Source organism: Stegostoma tigrinum, chromosome 12 (genome assembly GCF_030684315.1).
Source record: "Stegostoma tigrinum isolate sSteTig4 chromosome 12, sSteTig4.hap1, whole genome shotgun sequence".
NCBI lineage: Eukaryota > Metazoa > Chordata > Chondrichthyes > Orectolobiformes > Stegostomatidae > Stegostoma > Stegostoma tigrinum.
In genome coordinates this window covers 9,106,313-9,125,626 of record NC_081365.1, presented here as the reverse complement: position 1 = coordinate 9,125,626, position 19,314 = coordinate 9,106,313, and the positions used below count along the sequence as shown (strand labels likewise).

The following is a 19,314-nucleotide window of genomic DNA, read 5'->3' as shown; positions in this document are numbered from 1 at the left end:
TTACGGGAAGGATGTGGAAGCATTGGAAAAGGTGCAGAGGGGGTTTACCAGGATGTTGCCTGGTCTGGAGCAAAGACCCTCTAAAGAAAGGCTGAGGGACTTGGGCCTGTTCTCATTGGAGAGATGGAGGTGAAGAAGGGATTTAATAGAGGCATACAAGATGATCAGAGGTTTAGGTAGGGTGGACAGTGAGAATCTTTTTCTGAGGATGATGACGTCAGCTTGTACGAGGGGGCATAGCTACAAATTGAGGGGTGATAGATTTAAGACAGATGTCAGAGGCAGGTTCTTTACTCAGAGAGTGGTAAGGACATGGAATGCCCTGCCTGCCAATGTAGTTAACTCAGCCCCATTAGGGGCATTTAAACAGTCCTTGGATAAGAATTTGCATGATGATGGGATAGTGTAGGGGGAGGGGCTTTGATTCGTCCCCAGGTCGGTGCAACATCGAGGGCCAAAGGGTCTGTTCTGTGTTGTATTGGTCTTTGTTCAATGTTCTATGACTATCAGATTTTCAGCATCTCTATCCACTCACCCTTACAAAACTAGCTTAAATGTGGGTCAAGTAACATTTTGTCAAGGAAACTGCATGATTTATAGCCATATATTTTTTGGAATTGTAATTCAAATTAGTGTGGTCTACATGTGTGTGGGTGTAAGTCTATGTTGCTGTGACGGAGTTTAATAAGTAACTTGGTCACTCCTTTCAGAACCATGATCTTAAGCCAGTACATGTCAAAGAACAAGTGACAGATGACTTCCATGAGGGTTAATGGAAGTTTATTTATCTTGTGAGGTTGACTCCGTTCCACCCACCGCCGACGCTGCTCAGTCCACCGCCGACGTCGCTCCAACCACCACCTCCAAAGCCAGCAGCTCCAGAGGAGAGAACAGCACCCAGCTGTGCCGGGTCTTCACCATCCCCCCACACCACCCCCGCACCCCCCAAGGGTGAACGGTCAGTCCTCAGCAAAGGGCTCACCTTTGTCCCCCTTCACACACACATCAACAAATACCACTCACATTTGCACGTCGAGCAGTTTTTCCGTTGCCTCCGTGCTTACTTCTTTAACCGCGAACTTAACCCTTCCACTACTGACCCCTTCTCCCACCTCCAACACATCCCCTCCTCCTGCACACCACCCCAAGTCCTCCTACCCTTTCTCAACCTCTTCATCTCCAACTGTGTAGAAACATCAATCATCTCAACATCTCCATCCCTCTCACCTACTCCAACCTCTCCCCCACAGAATGTGCAGCCCTCTGCTCCCACCGCTCCAATCCCAACCTCACCATAAAACCCACGGACACAGGAGGGGGTGCAGCTGTAGCATGGCGCACTGACCTCTACATCGCAGAGGCCAGGCACCAACTCTCCGACACCTCTTCATATCGCCCTCTTGATCATGGCTCCACGACTGACCACCAAAACATCATCTCCCAAACCATCCATAACTTTATCATTTCAGGTGAACTCCCACCCACAGCCTCCAACCTCATTGTTCCCCAACCCCGCACTGCCTGCTTCTATCTCCTTCCCAAAATCCACAAGCCTGACTGCCCTGGTCGACCCATTGTCTCCGCCTGCTCCTGCCCTACCGAGCTTATCTCCACTTTGCAACTCCATTTTATCCCCCTTGGTCCAGGAACTCCCCACCTACGTCCATGACACCACCCACACCCTCCACCTCCTCCAGAACTTCCTATTCCCTGGTCCCCAACACCTCACTTTTACCATGGACATCCAGTCTCTATACACCTGTATTCCTCATGTAGTTGGTCTAAAGGCCCTCCACTTCTTTCTGTCCCGCAGACCCAACCAGTCCCCCTCCACTGACACCCTCATCCACCGAGCCGAACTCATCCTCACCCTCAACAACTTCTCTTCTGATTCCTCCCACTTCCGATAGACAAAGGGGGGTGGCCATGGGTACCCGCATGGGCCCAAGCTATGCCTGCCTCTTTGTAGGTTACATGGAACAGTCCCTCTTCCATATCTACACTGACCCTAAACCCTGACTCTTCCTCCATTACATCGATGACTGTATCAGTGCTACGTGGTGCTAGCACAACAAGCTCGAACAGTTCATCCACTTCATCAACACCTTCCACCCCAAGCTTAAGTTCAACTGGACCATCTCGATACTTCTCTCTCCTTCCTGGGCCTGTTTCCATCTCTGGCAACCACCTGGAAACCAATATCCATTTCAAGCCTACCGACTCCCACAGCTACCTAGAATACACCTCCTCCACCCACCTTCCTGCAAAAATGCCATCCCCTATTCCCAATTCCTTCGCCTCTGCCGCATCTGCTCCCAGGATGAGGCATTCCACTTCCGTACATCTCAGATGTCCTCATTTTTCAAGGACCGCAGCTTCCCACCCCCTCAGTGGTCAAGAACATTTTCAACTGTGTTTCCTGCAGTTCCCACAACTCATCTCTCACACCCCCTCCGTGCAATAACCACCAAAACATAATCCCCCTCATCCTCACATAGCACCCCACCAACCTCCAGATCCAATGCATCATCCTCCAACACTTCCGCTATCTGCAATCCAATCCACCACCAAGGATATTTTTCCCTCCCCACCCTTATCTGCTTTCGGGAAGGACCACTCTCTCCATGACTCCCTTGTCTGGTCCTCATGCCCCTCCAGCCCCACCACTCCTGGCACTTTTCCCTGCAACCACAGGAAGTACTAAACCTGCCCCTACCCATCCCCCCTCACCCCCATGCCAGGCCCCAAGAAGACCTTCCACATCAAGCAGAGGTTCACCTGCACATCTGCCAATGTGGTATACTGCATCCGCTGTACCAGATGTGGCCTCCTCTACATTGGGGAAACCAAGCGGAGGCTTGGGCACCACTTTGCGGAACACCTACGTTCGGTTCGCACTAAACAACTGCACCTCCCAGTTGTGAACCATTTCAACTCTCCCTCCCACTCCTTAGTCGACATGTCCATCCTGGGCCTCCTGCAGTGCCACAGCGATACCACCCGAAGGTTGCAGGAACAGCAACTCATATTTCGCTTGGGAACCCTGCAGCCCAATGGTATCAATGTGGACTTCACAAGTTTCAAAATCTCCCCCTCCCCCACTACATCCCAAAACCAGCCTAGCTTGTCCCTGCCTCCCTAACCTGTCCTTCCTTGCACCTATCCCCTCCTCCCACTTCAAGCCCCACTCCTATCTCCTACCTACCAACCTCATCCCACCCACTTGACCTCTCCGTGCTCCTTAGACTTACCTATCCCCTCTCGACCTCCCCACCTACACTCACCATTACTGGCTCCATCCCCACCTCTTTGACCTGTCTGTCTCCTCTCCACCTATCTTCTCCTTTATCCATCTTCTATTCGCCTCTCCCTCTATCCGTATTTATTTCAGAGCCCCCTTCCCCTCCCCCATTTCTGAAGAAGGGTCTAGGCCCGAAACGTCAGCCTTCCTGCTCCTCTGATGCTGTGTTTATCTAGCCCTACACCTTGTTATCTAAAAAGGAAAGCTATTAGCTGAGCAGAAGCAAGCACAACCACATCTACTTTAAATGTAGCTAAAAACATCTGAATTAAGTTCAATGGAGAAAGATTTAAGGGTACTTTCTGGGAATTTATTTTGCATTGCCTTTTGAAACATTTTCAGCTAGGTTGTTTGAATAACTTGGTTTGTTTTCTCTTTATTTCTTTTGTGTAAAAAGGTTCTGCTGTAGTGTTAAAAAAAAACTGTAGCCTTTATGTGTTTATGCTTCAGTGAAAGTCCACCATTTTATATTCAAAAAGAGGTTTTTCAAGCCAAATTTCATTCTGGGATCTGGCTTCTCCAGTGGTAAGTTCGGCTGTCATTTCGGCATCAACCTACTCAAAATGTTTTTAAGGAAAGTATACTCATCTTGAGTAATGAAAGTTTACCGTTTACATGAATAAATTCAGTTTTAAATCAATGGTTACTGCTGTTGCCTCACAGCTCAGTGACCTGGGTCCAATTACAGCCTTGGTGACTGTCTGTGTGGGGTTTATATGGTCTCCACATATTTACGTGGGTTTCGCCTGAGTGCTGCGGTTTCCTCCTACAGCCCAAAGATGTGCCGGTTAGTTGAATTGGCCATGCTAAATTTCCCCACAGTGTCCAAGTTAGGTGAGTCAGCCATGGTAAAAATTCCATGCAGGATTACACAGGGTGGATCTGGGTGGGAAGCTCTTTGGAAAATTGGTATAGATTCGATGGGCTGAATGGCCTCTTCCCACACTACAGGGATTCTGTGAATGAATGAGTTTTATGATTCCCTCAGGTTTTGGCCACCTGAAGTGTTACTCAGCTTTGGCTGCATGTTCGTAATGTTTTCAAGTTACATTGAAACTTGGGGAACGACAGTTCACTAACTGCCAGACATCTATGGATGTTCTCTTATCCTTATAGCTGCATTTCAATGGCCACCTTCTCTACCCCCATAGAGTTTGTACTGTTGTTGGCATAGCTTCAACATTAGTAAAGGGAGTCAGTGGAGCTTCATAAAATGCCTCTTAGCCTTCAGTGTGGCTATCTCCAAAAAGGGCAGCCAAAGATGACAGGCCGAGACTCAATGGGCCTTTTTTCTTTTTTGGGTAGGCCTCTAAGACCCTACAAGGTGCAGGTTCAGATGAAGCACTGTCCTCGTAGCTGTCACAGATTCATCACACGCTAACAGAACCCTCCATGATGCAAGGATTGCTTTTTGAAGCAACCTCTCAATCTGACCACGTCTAAACCTCTTCAGTGCAACTGATCAAATTCCGAGGCTCTCTGAGGAAGTCACTCCGAGTCTGCACCCATTTGCTGCGATGGAGATACAGCACAGGACTGCTCCACTGATGGGAAAAAGGAAATTCGCAGGAAAAAATCTCTTCTAATTGCTTATTTTAGTTGCAGGAATCTCCAACACCTCCACTAATACACACCTGAACAGCCTGGGTTGAGTGTATCAGGGCAGTCCTGCTAGGATCTTGTGACAGAGATATGCAATTTCATGAGGAAGTTTCCATTGTTTAGAGTCAAGGCAGCTAATGGAATGTCAATTTCTGGCAATAGGAAAGTCTTTAAAAGCATTAATACAGAACAGGCCAGAACTGGGAGCTCGTAGAGAATATGAAGGTTTTGTAGGCTCAAGGGAGTCACAGACATAATGAAGGGTGAGGTTATGAGGGATCTTAAACAATGAGATTTTAAAGTAGAGGCATTTCTATATTTTGTACCAAGTAGATAAGTAAGTACAAAGTGAATTGGACCATATATAAGACAACAAAGTGTGCAACTGGAAGAACACAGCAGGCCAAGCAAAAGCTTAGGAGCACAAAAGCTGATATTTTGGGCCTAGAATGAAGGGTCTAGGCCCGAAACGTCAGCTTTTGTGCTCCGAAGATGCTGCTTGGCCTGCTGTGTTCATCCAGCTTCACACTTTGTTATCTTGGATTCTCCAGCAACTGCAGTTCCCATTTCAGTGGACCAGATGTCAGTTAGAATTAGGGATTCAGAGTTTTGGATGAGTTTGCATTTGCAAATAGAGTTTGTCAATTCTATTCTGTATCCTTCTTGATTAGCCATCCTGTTCCTTAGCCCTCATTCTTCTCTTTGATTGTAATAAGGCAACCAAAGACGGTAAGCAGATAAACATGGCAGAACGTACTTAATTTTATTTTCAACTGGGGTTTGCAGGTTGTAGTGTTAAGGGACTAAATGTTGTGCCGTCCTGTCATACTGATCTCAAGCCCATCTAACCTACACTATTCCATGTACATTTTCAATGGGATTTCTAATACCTCTTCCTTGTGAACCTCAATCCCACCTCATCGAGTAGCCTGTATCTCAGTATTCTCCTCGACAACATTGTCGTTTTCTAGAGTGAATACTGTTGAAAAATATTCATTTAAGCGCTTCCCCTATCTTCTCTGACTCCACACACAACTTCCCACTACTAGCCTTGATTGGCCCTATTCTTACTTTTGTCATTCTTTTATTCCTTAATGATCAGTGAACATTGCAGGCTGTTCAGCGTCGAGCCAAAGGACACTCAAAAACAAATATGATGCACCTGCATTTGATTTCAGTGTTGCCACACAGTCAGTAAAGTTGGTTAGCTCAGTTGCCTGATGGCTGGTTTGCAATGCAGAGTAATACCGAACAGCATGGGTTCTATTCCTGCACCTGCTGAGGGTTATCATGAAGGACTCTCCCCTTGCCTCAGGTTAGAACACCACCAGCCATCTTTCTCTAATGAGAGGGCAACCCTGTGGTTGATAAGACTGTGATGACTTTACCTTTTTACAGTTATAAACTTTGAACTTTTCACACGTCTTTCAATATGCCTTTTTCAAGCTTTATTTCAAATATAGACATGGTCTTCTGTTGCAGAAACTCAAACACTTAGGCAATTTCTATCAAATCAAATCATTTGGACATTTGTTACTCCAATACAATCATCAAACCTATGTTATAACCCATATCATCCTTCAATTACCTTATTTGTTCTAGACAGAACATTCACCATGAAAATTGTCAGCTTGATTTATTTAATAGAACATTACAGCACAGTACAGGCCCTTCGGCCCTCGATGTTGTGCCGTCCTGTCATACCGATCTCAAGCCCATCTAACCTACACTATTCCATGTACATCCATATGCTTGTCCAGTGACGACTTAAAATGTACCTAAAGTTGGCAAATCTACTACCGTTGCAGGCAAAGCATTCCATTCCCTTACTACTCTCTGAGTAAAGAAACTACCTCTGACATCTATCCTATACCTTTCACCCCTCAATTTAAAGCTATGCCCCCTCGTGCTCGCCGTCACATCCTAGGAAAAAGGCTCTCCCTATCCACATCTAACCCTCCGATTATTTTATATGTCTCAATTAAGTCACCTCTCAGCCTTCTTCTCTCTAATGAAAACAGCCTCAAGTCCCTCAGCCTTTCCTCGTAAGACCTTCCCTCCATATCAGGCAACATCCTAGTAAATCTCCTCTGCACCCTTTCCAAAGCTTCCACATCCTTCTTATAATGCGGTAACCAGAACTGCACACAACACTCCAAGTGCGGCCGCACCAGAGTTTTGTACAGCTTCACCATAACCTCTTGGTTCCAGAACTTGATCCCTCTATTAATAAAAGCTAAAACACTGTATGCCTTCTTAACAGCCCTGTCAACCTGGGTGGCAACTTTCAAGGATCTGTGTAGATGGACACCGAGATCTCTTTGCTCATCTACACTGCCAAGAATCTTACCATTAGCCCTGTACTTTGCCTTCCAGTTACTCCGACCAAAGTGCATCATCTCACACTTCTCCGCATTAAACTTCATTTGCCACCTCTCAGCCCAGCTGTGCAGCTTATCTATGTCTCTCTGCAACCTACAGCATCCTTCCTCACTATCCACAACTCCACCGACCTTAGTGTCGTCTGCAAATGTACTAACCCATCCTTCTACGCCCTCATCCAGGTCATTTATAAAAATGACAAGCAGCAGTGGACCCAACACCGACTTTTGCGGTACACCACTAGTAACTGGTCTCCAGGATGAACATTTCCCATTAACTACCACCCTCTGTCTTCTTCCAGCAAGCCAATTTCCAATCCAAACTGCTGTATCTCCCACAATCCCATTCCTCCTCATTTTGTACAATAGCCTATTGTGGGGAACCTTATCGAACGCCTTGCTGAAATCCATATTCACCACATCAACCAGTTTACTCTAATCTACCTGTCTGGTCACCTTCTCAAAGAACTCAATAAGGTTTGTGAGGCACGACCTATACTTCACAAAACCGTGCTGACTATCCCTAATCAATTTATTCTTTTCTAGATGATTATAAATCCTATCCCTTATAACCTTTTCCAACACTTTACCAACAACTGAGGTAAGGCTCACTGGTCTATAATTACCAGAGTTGTCTCTACTCCCCTTCTTGAACAGGGGAACCACATTTGCTATCCTCCAGCCGTCTGGCACTATTCTTGTAGACAGTGACGAGTTAAAGATCAATGCCAAAGGCTCGGCAATCTCCTCCCTGGCTTCCCAGAGGATCCAAGGATAAATCCCATCTGGCCCAGGGGACTTATCTAGCTTCACCCTCTGTAGGATTTCTAATACCTCTTCCTTGTGAACCTCAATCCCACCTCATCGAGTAGCCTGTATCTCAGTATTCTCCTCGACAACATTGTCGTTTTCTAGAGTGAATACTGTTGAAAAATATTCATTTAGTGCTTCCCCTATCTCCTCTGACTCCACACACAACTTCCCACTACTAGCCTTGATTGGCCCTATTCTTACTTTTGTCATTCTTTTATTCCTTAAATACCAATAGAAAGCCTTAGGGTTTACCCTGATCCTATCCGCCAACAACATCTCATGTCTCCTCCTAGCTCTTCTGAGCTCTCTCTTTAGGTCTTTCCTGGCTACCTCGTAGCCCTCAAGGGCCCTAACTGAGCCTTCACATCTCATCCTAACATAAGCCTTCTTCTTCCTCTTGACCAGAGATTCCACTTCCTTCGTAAACCACGGCTCCCGCGCTCTACAGCTTCCTCCCTGCCTGACAGGTACATATTTATCCAGGAGCTTTTCCTTGAATAGGCTCCACATTTCTAATGTGCCCATCCCCTGCAGTTTCCTTCCCCATCCTATGCTCCCTAAATCTTGCCTAATCTCATCATAATTGCCTTTCCCCCAGCTATAACTCTTGCCCAGTGGCATACACCTATCCCTTTCCATCACTAAAGTAAACATAACAGAATTGTGATTGCTATCACCAAAGTGCTCACCTACTTCCAAATCTAACACCTGGCCGGGCTCATTACCCAGTACCAAATCTAATGTGGTTTTGCCCCTTGTTGGCCTATCTACATACTGAGTCAGGAAGCCCTCCTGTACACACTGGACAAAAACTAACCCATCTATAGTACTCAAACTATAGTGCTCCCAGTCAATATTTGGAAAGTTGAAGTCCGCCATGACAACTACCCTGTCTCTCTCACTCCTATCGAGAATCATCTTTGCTATTTGAGAATATGAAACCCAAAGAAACAAATATATTCAAGCAAAAGGAGCTTGAAACTAGTGGCAGTGCTTTTCATCCACCTCGCATGCTGGAAAATGGAGGACGAAGGCTATGCTTTATGTATTTACCTTGAGAGATGGTGTCGAACTGAAATATTGACCGTGGCCCAAGTTTATCTGTGGATTTTAGGGTGGCCTTATAAACAAAGGATCTGTGCGCACTCTGTTGAGGCCATCAACAGTGAGAGGCCTCTGTAAGATTAAGGTAATGTTGGCAATTCTTCTGATCTCTGTGAACATGCTTGTGTTAATTTACAGTTCAACCTGGAGACTAGGCCATGATTGAGGCTTTGATCCCTCAAGTGTTACTCCCAATTTAAAACAAAATTGAAGTATCATGGGTAACTTGTTATAAAAACATGGATGTGAGATCTATTTTGATCAACTCACCAGGAAACCTATTACTATTAAATGGGAATGACTGATATAGAACAGAGTGGGATAAGCCTGCCAAAATAAAAGGTGGGGAATTGCTTGATCCATCATCTTCACATTCATAAGGCTGGGCTAAATAGAATAAAAAGCAGGGTCTGTCTTAGAGTTGACGTGATGCTGTTAAGTAACCTGCAGTCCTATTGAGTAATTATAGCAGGTGAACCCAGAGGTTAGGCAGGGCTTAGTAGAGACCAACAAGGTTGATATCAGTATTAGAATGCTGAACTTTGAGGAATTACTCCAGAAACCATCTTTAACAAAAGATGGATGTTAGCGAGGTTTGAGAAGATTTGTAGCTCAGGTTGAGGTTCTGGATGTAAGTTTGCTCGTTGAGCTGGAAGGTTTGTTTTCAGACGTTTCGTCACTATTCTAGGTAACATCAGTGAGCCTCCAGTGAAGCGCTGGTGTTATGTCCCACTTTCTATTTATGTGTTTAGGTTTCCTTGGGTTGGTGATGTCATTTTCTATGTTGATGTCATTTCCTGTGTTGGTGATGTCATTTCCTGTTCTTTTTCTCAGAGGGTGGTAGATGGGCTCCAAATCAACGTGTTTGTTGATGGAGTTCCGCTTGGAATGAATGGATGTCTTTGGACCATCTTAATATGATGCACAAGACACTTGAGATAGGATAGAGAAAATATGCTACAGCAGCAGATAGGATATCAGTTCGAGGTTCCCAAAGCCAAAAGTAAGACGGATACCATGGGGGTTTTACATTAACTCTGTTTTCTCCTCCACAGATGCTGCCAGACCTGCTGAGCTTTGCCAGCAACTTTGTTTTCATTCCTGATTTACAGCATCCGCAGTTCTTTTGGTTTTTATGGAGGTTTTCAATCCCCACAGTGATCAAATGCTAGGTGAGACCAGGAAACAGGACTAGTTTAAGAAGTAATACAAAGTTTGAGAAACAGGAGGAAGCTACAATAGAATGTCAGCATTCCAGAAGGAAGTGATTAGCAAAATAGTCTTGAATTTATATTCAGATATTTTCCTATGTTCAGCTGCAAAGACAAGTAGAAATGTGATTGCTTTTTCCAGAAGGTCCAGAAAATGCCTGGCATCTGGTAATGCAGCATATGGAGAGTTTAGTCAGAAATCTCTATTCCGATCTTAAAATAATGTATACATAGGGAATTGACTTGTGAATTTTGAAAGGCAATGTGATTATGATTCTATCAAACCTTTCTTCTAAAATAATTAATGATAAATGGCAGAAGCATATCCTTCGCAATAAAGAAAATAATATTTATCTTAAAAGTAATTGTGCTTGATGCTTGACAACCAGACCCTTGTGGCTTCCTCTGGATGACTCTTCTGCAGCTGAAAGTTTGGTTCTATGCTTCACCGTCTAGAAATGAACCAGAAAAAAGAAAATTCAAAACAGAATTAAGCTTTTAATGGGACATATGTAACGGAAAGCTTGTGATTTTGAATAAACGGGTTGATTATAACCTGGTGTCATGTGACTTGCAATTTGTTTCCTTAATGGACGTTAGTGAGCCAGATAGGCTTTACAACTGGATGCCTACCTTGAAGAAGTTACCCTCCTCCCTCCGGGCAACGGTTGATTAGGTTTTAATTCAACACTTCTATAGAGGTCATATTCTACCATCTGCCATGGTGGGATCTGAATCAATGAGTCGTGGGCAATAACACCAGGATTTGTGGATTACTGTGCTGCGATCAATGCCATTGCCTCCCCTTCTCAGAGAAAATTAAGGACTGGCAATGGATGCTGGCCTTTCCAGCGATCCTCATATTCCATGAACAAATGAAAGAAAAAAGGTCTGCCCAACTACAGTCTGAAAAATCCAGACAAAAAAATGGTCATCCCTCCTTACCTCATGAGATATTCACTTGCATTACTGGAATAAGTTGAGTGAATCTCCTCCGAACTATGTGCAACACAATTCTATCCAAATAAGGAGACCAAAATTGTATACTTTAGATATAGTCTCTCTAAACTGCTGATGCAACTAACCCTAATAGAGCTGTAGTACAATTTTCCTACTCTTATATTACGTAAATGCCTTCTGAATGCCCTCACTTGCCTCCCGAATCACTGACTGCACCTGCAAATTAACTTTTTATGATTCGTGTACCAGGAAACACAGATTCTGTTTTTCATTCACGGGATGAGGGCATCACTGGCTAGGCCAGCATTTAGTGCCAATCCCTAATTGCCCGGAGAGCAGTTAGAGTCAACCCAATTGTCTGCATCATCAAGTTCTGCAGTCTCTCTCTCTATTTCAATAGTAGACTACTTTTCTACTCGACAAGTAAGTCACCAACCTCACCCACAAACCAAGGTACAGATCTTTGCAAAAACTTTGAGCACCTAAGGGCACGAACACGCTAAAAATTGCCCAGCAAATGATTGAGCCAAACGACTGAGCTCTACCGGCCAACAACTCCACATTCTCCACGAATGCCTCAGGAACCAGATACCACCCCTCAACGAGAAATACAAACCTCTACTCAACAACCCACAGGCTACAAAATAGCTGAACAGAATGAACGGCGAATGCTACAAGCAATCATTAATGATGGCCATAACCGACTGCACAGGCACGAGTGGCAAATTTTGTGCCGAAAATCACTGTTTCTAAACATTACGGACCAGTAGTGAACAACAATCCATCACCATCAATCAATACAAAACCAGAGGTAAGAACAGACACAAGTCGCAGGAGAGACTCACCAAACTGATGCACCACAAAGACAAAGTCAACAGCAAACCAGAAGCATGGACTAAAAACCTATCCAGCAGGCAACTCACAGAAACTGAGAAAGCTGTGCTATTACACGGGCTGAACTATAACCACAAAGATGCAAACAGAACAGACTTCATGGCTGCCCTGGAAACTACATTAAAAGACAACAGACTCACGGACAAAACACAACAAGTCATCCGACAAATTATAATCCCCACACTACACAGAAGGAACAAATGGGACACCCTGAATACAGCAGAGAGAAAAGCACTAGATAAACTCAAGACAGACAAGAACATTATAATCCTACCAGCAGACAAAGGGCGCTTGACTGTTATTATGAACAAACCAAATTACATTAAGAAAGCGTATCAGAGATAGTAGGAACTGCAGATGCTGGCGAATCCGAGATAACAAGGTGTGGAGCTGGATGAACACAGCAGGCCAAGCAGCATCTTAGGAGCAGTAGAGCTGACATTTCAGGCCTAGACCCTTCATAACAAGCCCAAAACGTCAGCTTTCCTGCTCCTAAGATGCTGCTTGTCCTGCTGTGTTCATCCAGCTCCGCACCTCGTCATCTTACATTAAGAAAGCATAGGCATTGCTTGCAGATAGAAGCAGTTACCAACAGGTGGCAATAGATCCAACACCGCAGCTAGTTAATAGAATCAGCCAGACACTGAAGCGACTAATGAATGCAGGACAAATAACCAAAACAGATCTCATGAGAATGAAACTAGAAGGCACAACACACCTCCCACTTCTACGGACTGCCTAAAGTACATAAACCAGACATCCCCCTCAGACTCACTGTTTCCGTACCAGGCACGCCTTCACACAAACTAACTAAGGGCCTATGACAGAGATTGAAACACCAAGAGACAGATCACCTCATTCTATCCACTCAACCCAAGATTTCCTCGATACCCTCAAGAACATAAAAGTCAGCAACGATGAGATTATGATACCCTTCAACGTCACAGCCTTATTCACATCAATCAACATCTCACTGGCCAAAGAAGCAGTGGCTACATTACCAGAGGAAGTAGCAATGCAGACCAGTAGCTCAATCAGCAATGACAACATACTTAAACTGCTAGACCTCTGCCTCACAACATACTTTGTCTTTAATACTTTGTCTTTAATGGTCAATTGTACAATCAGATCAACAGTACACCAATGGGGTCACCTATCTCAGGACTCATTGCAGAAGCAGTCATGAAAAGACTAGAACACACCAACCTCCCCTGCATTCAACCTAAACTATGGATCTAATACATAGATGACACATTTGTCATTATTAAACGCAACAAATTAGAATATACCCAGCACCTCATATAGCATATTTGCAGGGATTAAATTCACAAAGGAAGAAGAAAATAACAATCGACTTCTGTTTCTGGATGCTAAAGTTGAGTGTGACCAAGGGGGAGTTCCAAACCTCAGTATACAGAAAAGCAACCCACACTGATCAAATCCTCAACTTCCACAGCAACCACCCCAAAGCCCGCAAACAAAGCTGCATCAGGACACTATTTAAATGGGCCACAATACACTGCAACACCATGGAACTATGCAGGAAAAGGGAAGGGCATCTTTATAAAATCCTCGCTATAAATGCATATCCCCACAACTTCACCACAGATGCCTATGAAACAGACAACAACAGGAGGACACACAGTACACTCTAACACATTGGCTGCACTGCCCTACTTCAAGAACATATCAGAACTGACAACAAGACTCCTAAGACCGCTAGGAATCATAGTGGCCCACAAGCCCACAGCCGAAAGACCCCATTCCCACAACATGCAGAACCAAGATAACAAAGTGTGGGGCTGGATGAACACAGCAGGCCAAGCAGCATCTTTGGAGCACAAAAGCTGACATTTCGGGCCTAGGCCCTTTAGCTTTTGTGGTATAGGCCCGAAACATCAGCTTTGAGCTCCTGAGGTGCTGCTTGGCCTGCTGTGTTCATCCAGCCCCACACTTTGTTATCTCGCATTCTCCAGCATCTGCAGTTCCCATTATCTCTGATCACATGCAGAACCAACATGGTTTACAAAATGCTATGCAACAACTGCCACAAACATTACATCGGACAGACAGGAAAGCAACTAGCCAACAGAATATATGAACATCACCTAGCAGCAAAACAGCACAATGAATTCTCCTTAATATTGGGTCACTCAGACAATGAAGGCCATTCATTTAGCTGGGACAAGATAACCATAGTAACTGAAGCCAAACATAGACACACATGGGAATTCCTACAGCAACCGCAGGAAATGCTACACTTGCCCCCACACCTCCTCCCTCACCCCTATCCCAGGCCCCAAGATGACTTTCCACATTAAGCAGAGGTTCACCTGCACATCTGCCAATGTGGTATACTGCATCCACTGTACCTGGTGTGGCTTCCTTTACAATGGGGAAACCAAGCGGAGGCTTGGGGACCGCTTTGCAGAACACCTCCGCTCGGTTCGCAATAAACAACTGCACCTCCCAGTCGCAAACCATTTCCACTCCCCCTCCCATTCTTAGATGACATGTCCATCATGGGCCTCCTGCAGTGCCACAATGATGCCACCTGAAGGTTGCAGGAACAGCAACTCATATTCCGCTTGGGAAGCCTGCAAACCTACGGTATCAATGTGGACTTCACCAGCTTCAAAATCTCCCCTTCCCCCACCGCATCCCAAAACCAGCCCAGTTCGTCCCCTCCGCCCACTGCACCACACAACCAGCCCAGCTCTTCCCCTCCACCCACTGCATCCCAAAACCAGTCCAACCTGTCTCTGCCTCCCTAACCTGTTCTTCCTCTCACCCATCCCTTCCTCCCACCCCAAGCCGCACCTCCATCTCCTACCTACTAACCTCATCCCACCTCCTTGACCTGTCCGTCTTCCCTGGACTGAGCTATCCCCTCCCTACCTCCCCACCTATGCTCTCCTCTCCACCTATCTTCTTTTCTCTCCATCTTCGATCCGCCTCCCCCTCTCTCCCTATTTATTCCAGAACCCTCACCCCAACCCCCTCTCTGATGAAGGGTCTAGGCCCGAAACGTCAGCTTTTGTGCTCCTGAGGTGCTGTTGGGCCTGCTGTGTTCATCCAGCCTCACATTTCATTATCTGGAATTCCTACAGGCATGGTTCTTCACCCGCAATGCAATCAACAAACACACAGAACTGGACAGCATACACAAACCCATATAGATCAAAACCGGAAATGATAGTACTCACCATAACAGACCAAACAGTTTAATTCCAACAACTGTAGAATAGCACTTCGTCATTGAAGGTTCCATTGATGGCATTACCTAGCACGGAGATGAATCATCTGAATGAAAACAAGCCAGCTCGGCAAGCAAGTCAGCAACCTCACTTTTCTACTCTACATGTGAAAGCGGACAAATTCAAAATTTCCCACATTATACTCCATCTACCAAATTTTTGACGACTCACTTAATTTCTATCCCTGCACTGGCTCTCAGAAGGACAGCCTAATTTCTTATCTATCTTGGTGTCATTCGTAAATTCACATACAATCTATCCTACATCAATGTCATTGATATTGATTGTAAATAGTTGTTAAGTCCAAGCCCTGATTTCTGTGGCACTCTAGTGTCCCAGTAACCCTGAAAATATTCATGTATCTCTACTTTCTAGAAGTCAATTGATCCTTTATGCGTGCTAATAGGTTCTTGTCTAATGTTGTAATCTTTGTGTGGCCTCTTACCAAATGTGTGTTGGAAATCCGAGTACATCATTTAACATGTCACAATTTACATTAATGTCTTGGATGCAGGGATAGAAGTTACCACAGTAAAACTTGTAGATGACACCAAAATAGTTTGGAATATAAGTTGTAATGAAGAAATAAGAAATTTACAAAGGGATACTCACGGATGAAAGAGCCAAAGTTTGGTAGATACTATTTAAGCGAAAGGTTATTTATTTTGGTCAGAAGAGAAGAAAGGCAACTTATCATCCAATTGGAGAGAAATTTCAGAATGCTTTGGTGCAGAGGGATCTACATGTCCTTGTGCGTGAAATTGCATATGACTAGTATATGCAGGGACAACAGGTAATAAGGAAGGCAAATTAAATTTAGGCATTTATTGATAAGAGAGTACAAAAGTAGGGAAGTGTTCCTGCAACTATACAAGGCATTAATGAGATCACAAACAGTCACTGAGTCACACAGCACAGAAACAGACCCTTCAGTCCAACTTTTCCATGCTTACCAGATATCCTATATAATTCTAGTCCCATTTGCCAGCATTTAGCCCATATTCCTCTAAACCATCCAGAAGCCTTTTAAATGTTGTACTTTTTCCAGTCTCCACCACCTCCTTTGGCAACTCATTCCACACACGCACCACCCTCTGCATGAAAAACTTGCCCCTTAGGTCCCTTTTATATCTTGACCATCTCAGCTTAAAGCCATCCCCTCTAGTTTTGGACTCCCCCACCCCAGAGAAAAGACCTTGGCTATTCACCCCGTCCACATTCCTCATGATTTTATAAACATCTATAACGTGACCCCTCAGCCTCCAACGTACCAGGAAAATAGCCCCAACTTATTCAGTCTCTCGTGTAGCTCTATCCTCCAACCCTGACAACATCCTCATAAATCTTTTCTGAACCCTTTCAACTTTCACAGCATTCTTCCTATTGGAAGGAGACCAGAACTGCATGCAGCATTCCAAAAGTAGCCAAACCAATGCCCTGTACAGCCACAACATGACTTCCCAACTCCTGTACTCAATGCATTAACCAATAAAGACAAACACATCAAACATCTGAAATACTGTGTGCAATTTTAGTTCCCTTACTTGAGAAGGGATATAATTGCATTGGAACTAGTTCAGAGAAGATACACCAGAATGATTCCAGATTGAGTGGTTTTTCCTTTGAAGAGAGATTAAGCTATTCTGGTCTTTAGTAGTTTAGACAACTGAGAGATCTAACTGAGGTATCAAAGTTGCAAAAGGGAATTGACAAAAGAGGCAGAGAAAGGATGATTTCTCATTTGGGGAAATCTAGAATGAGAGATAGGGGTGTGGAATGCATTGCCAGAGACGGTAGTGGAGTCGGCCTCATTAGGGGCACTTAAGCGGGAATTAGACAGGCATATGGATGATAGTATAAGATAGGGGTGGGGATTAGATAGACCTTAGGTTTAGGGTAAAGGTTCGGCACAACATCGTGGGCCGAAGGGCCTGTACTGTGTTGTACAGTTGTGCTCTATGAGGAAAAATGATTTGTCTCAAAGGGTCGTAAATCTGTAGAATTCATGCACTCCAATGAGTGTTATGTGTTAGTTCATTGAGTAATTTAAATGAGGAGATAGATATATTTTAAAAGTGTTCATGGTTCTGGAGAGTAGACTTGAGGCCATAATGAGATCAGCAATGGCTGTGAAGGCTCATCATCATCATAGAATCCCTACAGTATAGTAACAGGCCCTTTGGCCCCACAAATCCACACCAGCCATCAGAGCATCCCACACAGACCCATCACCCTGTAACCCACATAATCTACACATCACTGAACACTACGGGCAATTTAGCATGGCCGATCCACCCAGCCTGCATATCTTTGGACTGTGGGAGGAAATCAGAGCACCTGGAGGAAGCCTACGCAGACACGGGGAGAGCGTGCAGACTCCATACAGACAGTCACTCGAGGGTGGAATAGAACCCAGGTCCCTGGTGTTGTGGGGCAGCAGTGCTAACCATTGAGCCACCGTGCCACTTCAAGGGCTGAATGGCCTACTCTGGTGCCTAGTTTTCCTGTTCTTATGTTCATATATCCACAGGTTACTTTTTCCCTACTTTGCTGGTCCCCCGAAAAGTCTAACATTTCGACTAACCCAATTATTGCATGCAGTGAAAAGGAATTTCTTCTATTAGAGGATAGCGAATCTGTAGAAATTCTTTAACATAGAGGGCTATAGAGGCTGGGTCATTAAGTATATTCAAGGTTTAGACAGATTTTTAATCAGTAATAGTATCAAGAGTTATTCAGAAAAGGCAGCAAAGTGGAGTGGCGAGATTATCAGATCAGCGGTCTTCTCATTAAATGTTAGCCATGATGTGGAGGTGCCGGAGTTGGTTTGGGGTGGACAAGGTCAGGAGTTGCATGCCAACATGTTCTAGTCCAACTGGCTTATTTGAAATCACAAGCTTTCTGTGCACTGCTCCTTCATCGGGTGAAGTGAAGTCACAAACAAATATGAACTGTCAGAATAACAGTGTAGAACTGGAAGAACACAGCAGGCCAGGCAGCAGAGGAGCAGGGAAGTTGATATTTCAGGGCAGGACCCTTCTTTCTGACAAAACATCAACTTCCCTGCACCTCTGATGCTGCCTGGCCTGCTGTGTACCTCCAGCTCCATGCTGTGTGAAATCTGACTCCAGCATCAGCAGTTCTTACTATCTCTGAACTGTCGGAATGTTGCACTACTAATTAAGACTCTAATCTCCTTAGAAACCACACACACACACACACACACACACACAGACACACACACAGACACACACACACACAGAGACACACACACACAGAGACACACACACACAGAGACACACACACACACACACACACACAGACACACACAGAGACACACACACACACACACACACAGAGACACACACACACACACACACACAGACACACACACACACAGAGACACACACACACACACACACACACACACACAGAGACACACACACACAGAGACACACACACACAGAGACACACACAGACACACACAGAGACACACACAGAGACACACACACACACAGAGACACACACACACACAGAGACACACACACACACACACACACACACACACACACACAGAGACACACACACACAGAGACACACACACACAGAGACACACACACACACAGAGACACACACACACACAGAGACACACACACACACACACACAGAGACACACACACAGAGACACACACACACAGAGACACACACACACAGACACACACACACACAGAGACACACACACACAGAGACACACACACACAGACACACACACACAGAGACACACACACACA

At 44.9% G+C, this 19,314-nt stretch overlaps 1 protein-coding gene across 2 annotated transcripts in view; it reads right to left on the bottom strand.

Moving 5' to 3' along the window:
* Positions 1–6,328: 6,328 nt before the first annotated feature.
* LOC125456723 (E3 ubiquitin/ISG15 ligase TRIM25-like) overlaps positions 6,329–19,314 on the bottom strand; it is a 43,912-nt gene continuing 30,926 nt past the window's right edge. The window contains exons 9-10 of one of the 2 annotated variants that reach the window (XM_059650139.1): positions 15,473–15,549; positions 6,329–10,864 (exon numbers count right to left, since the gene is read on the bottom strand). In XM_059650139.1, coding sequence (XP_059506122.1) covers positions 15,491–15,549 — 59 coding nt within the window. In that variant the 3' untranslated portion in view covers positions 6,329–10,864; positions 15,473–15,490. The remainder of the gene's footprint in view (positions 10,865–15,472; positions 15,550–19,314) is intronic. The other variant, XM_048540085.2, reaches the window with a different exon arrangement.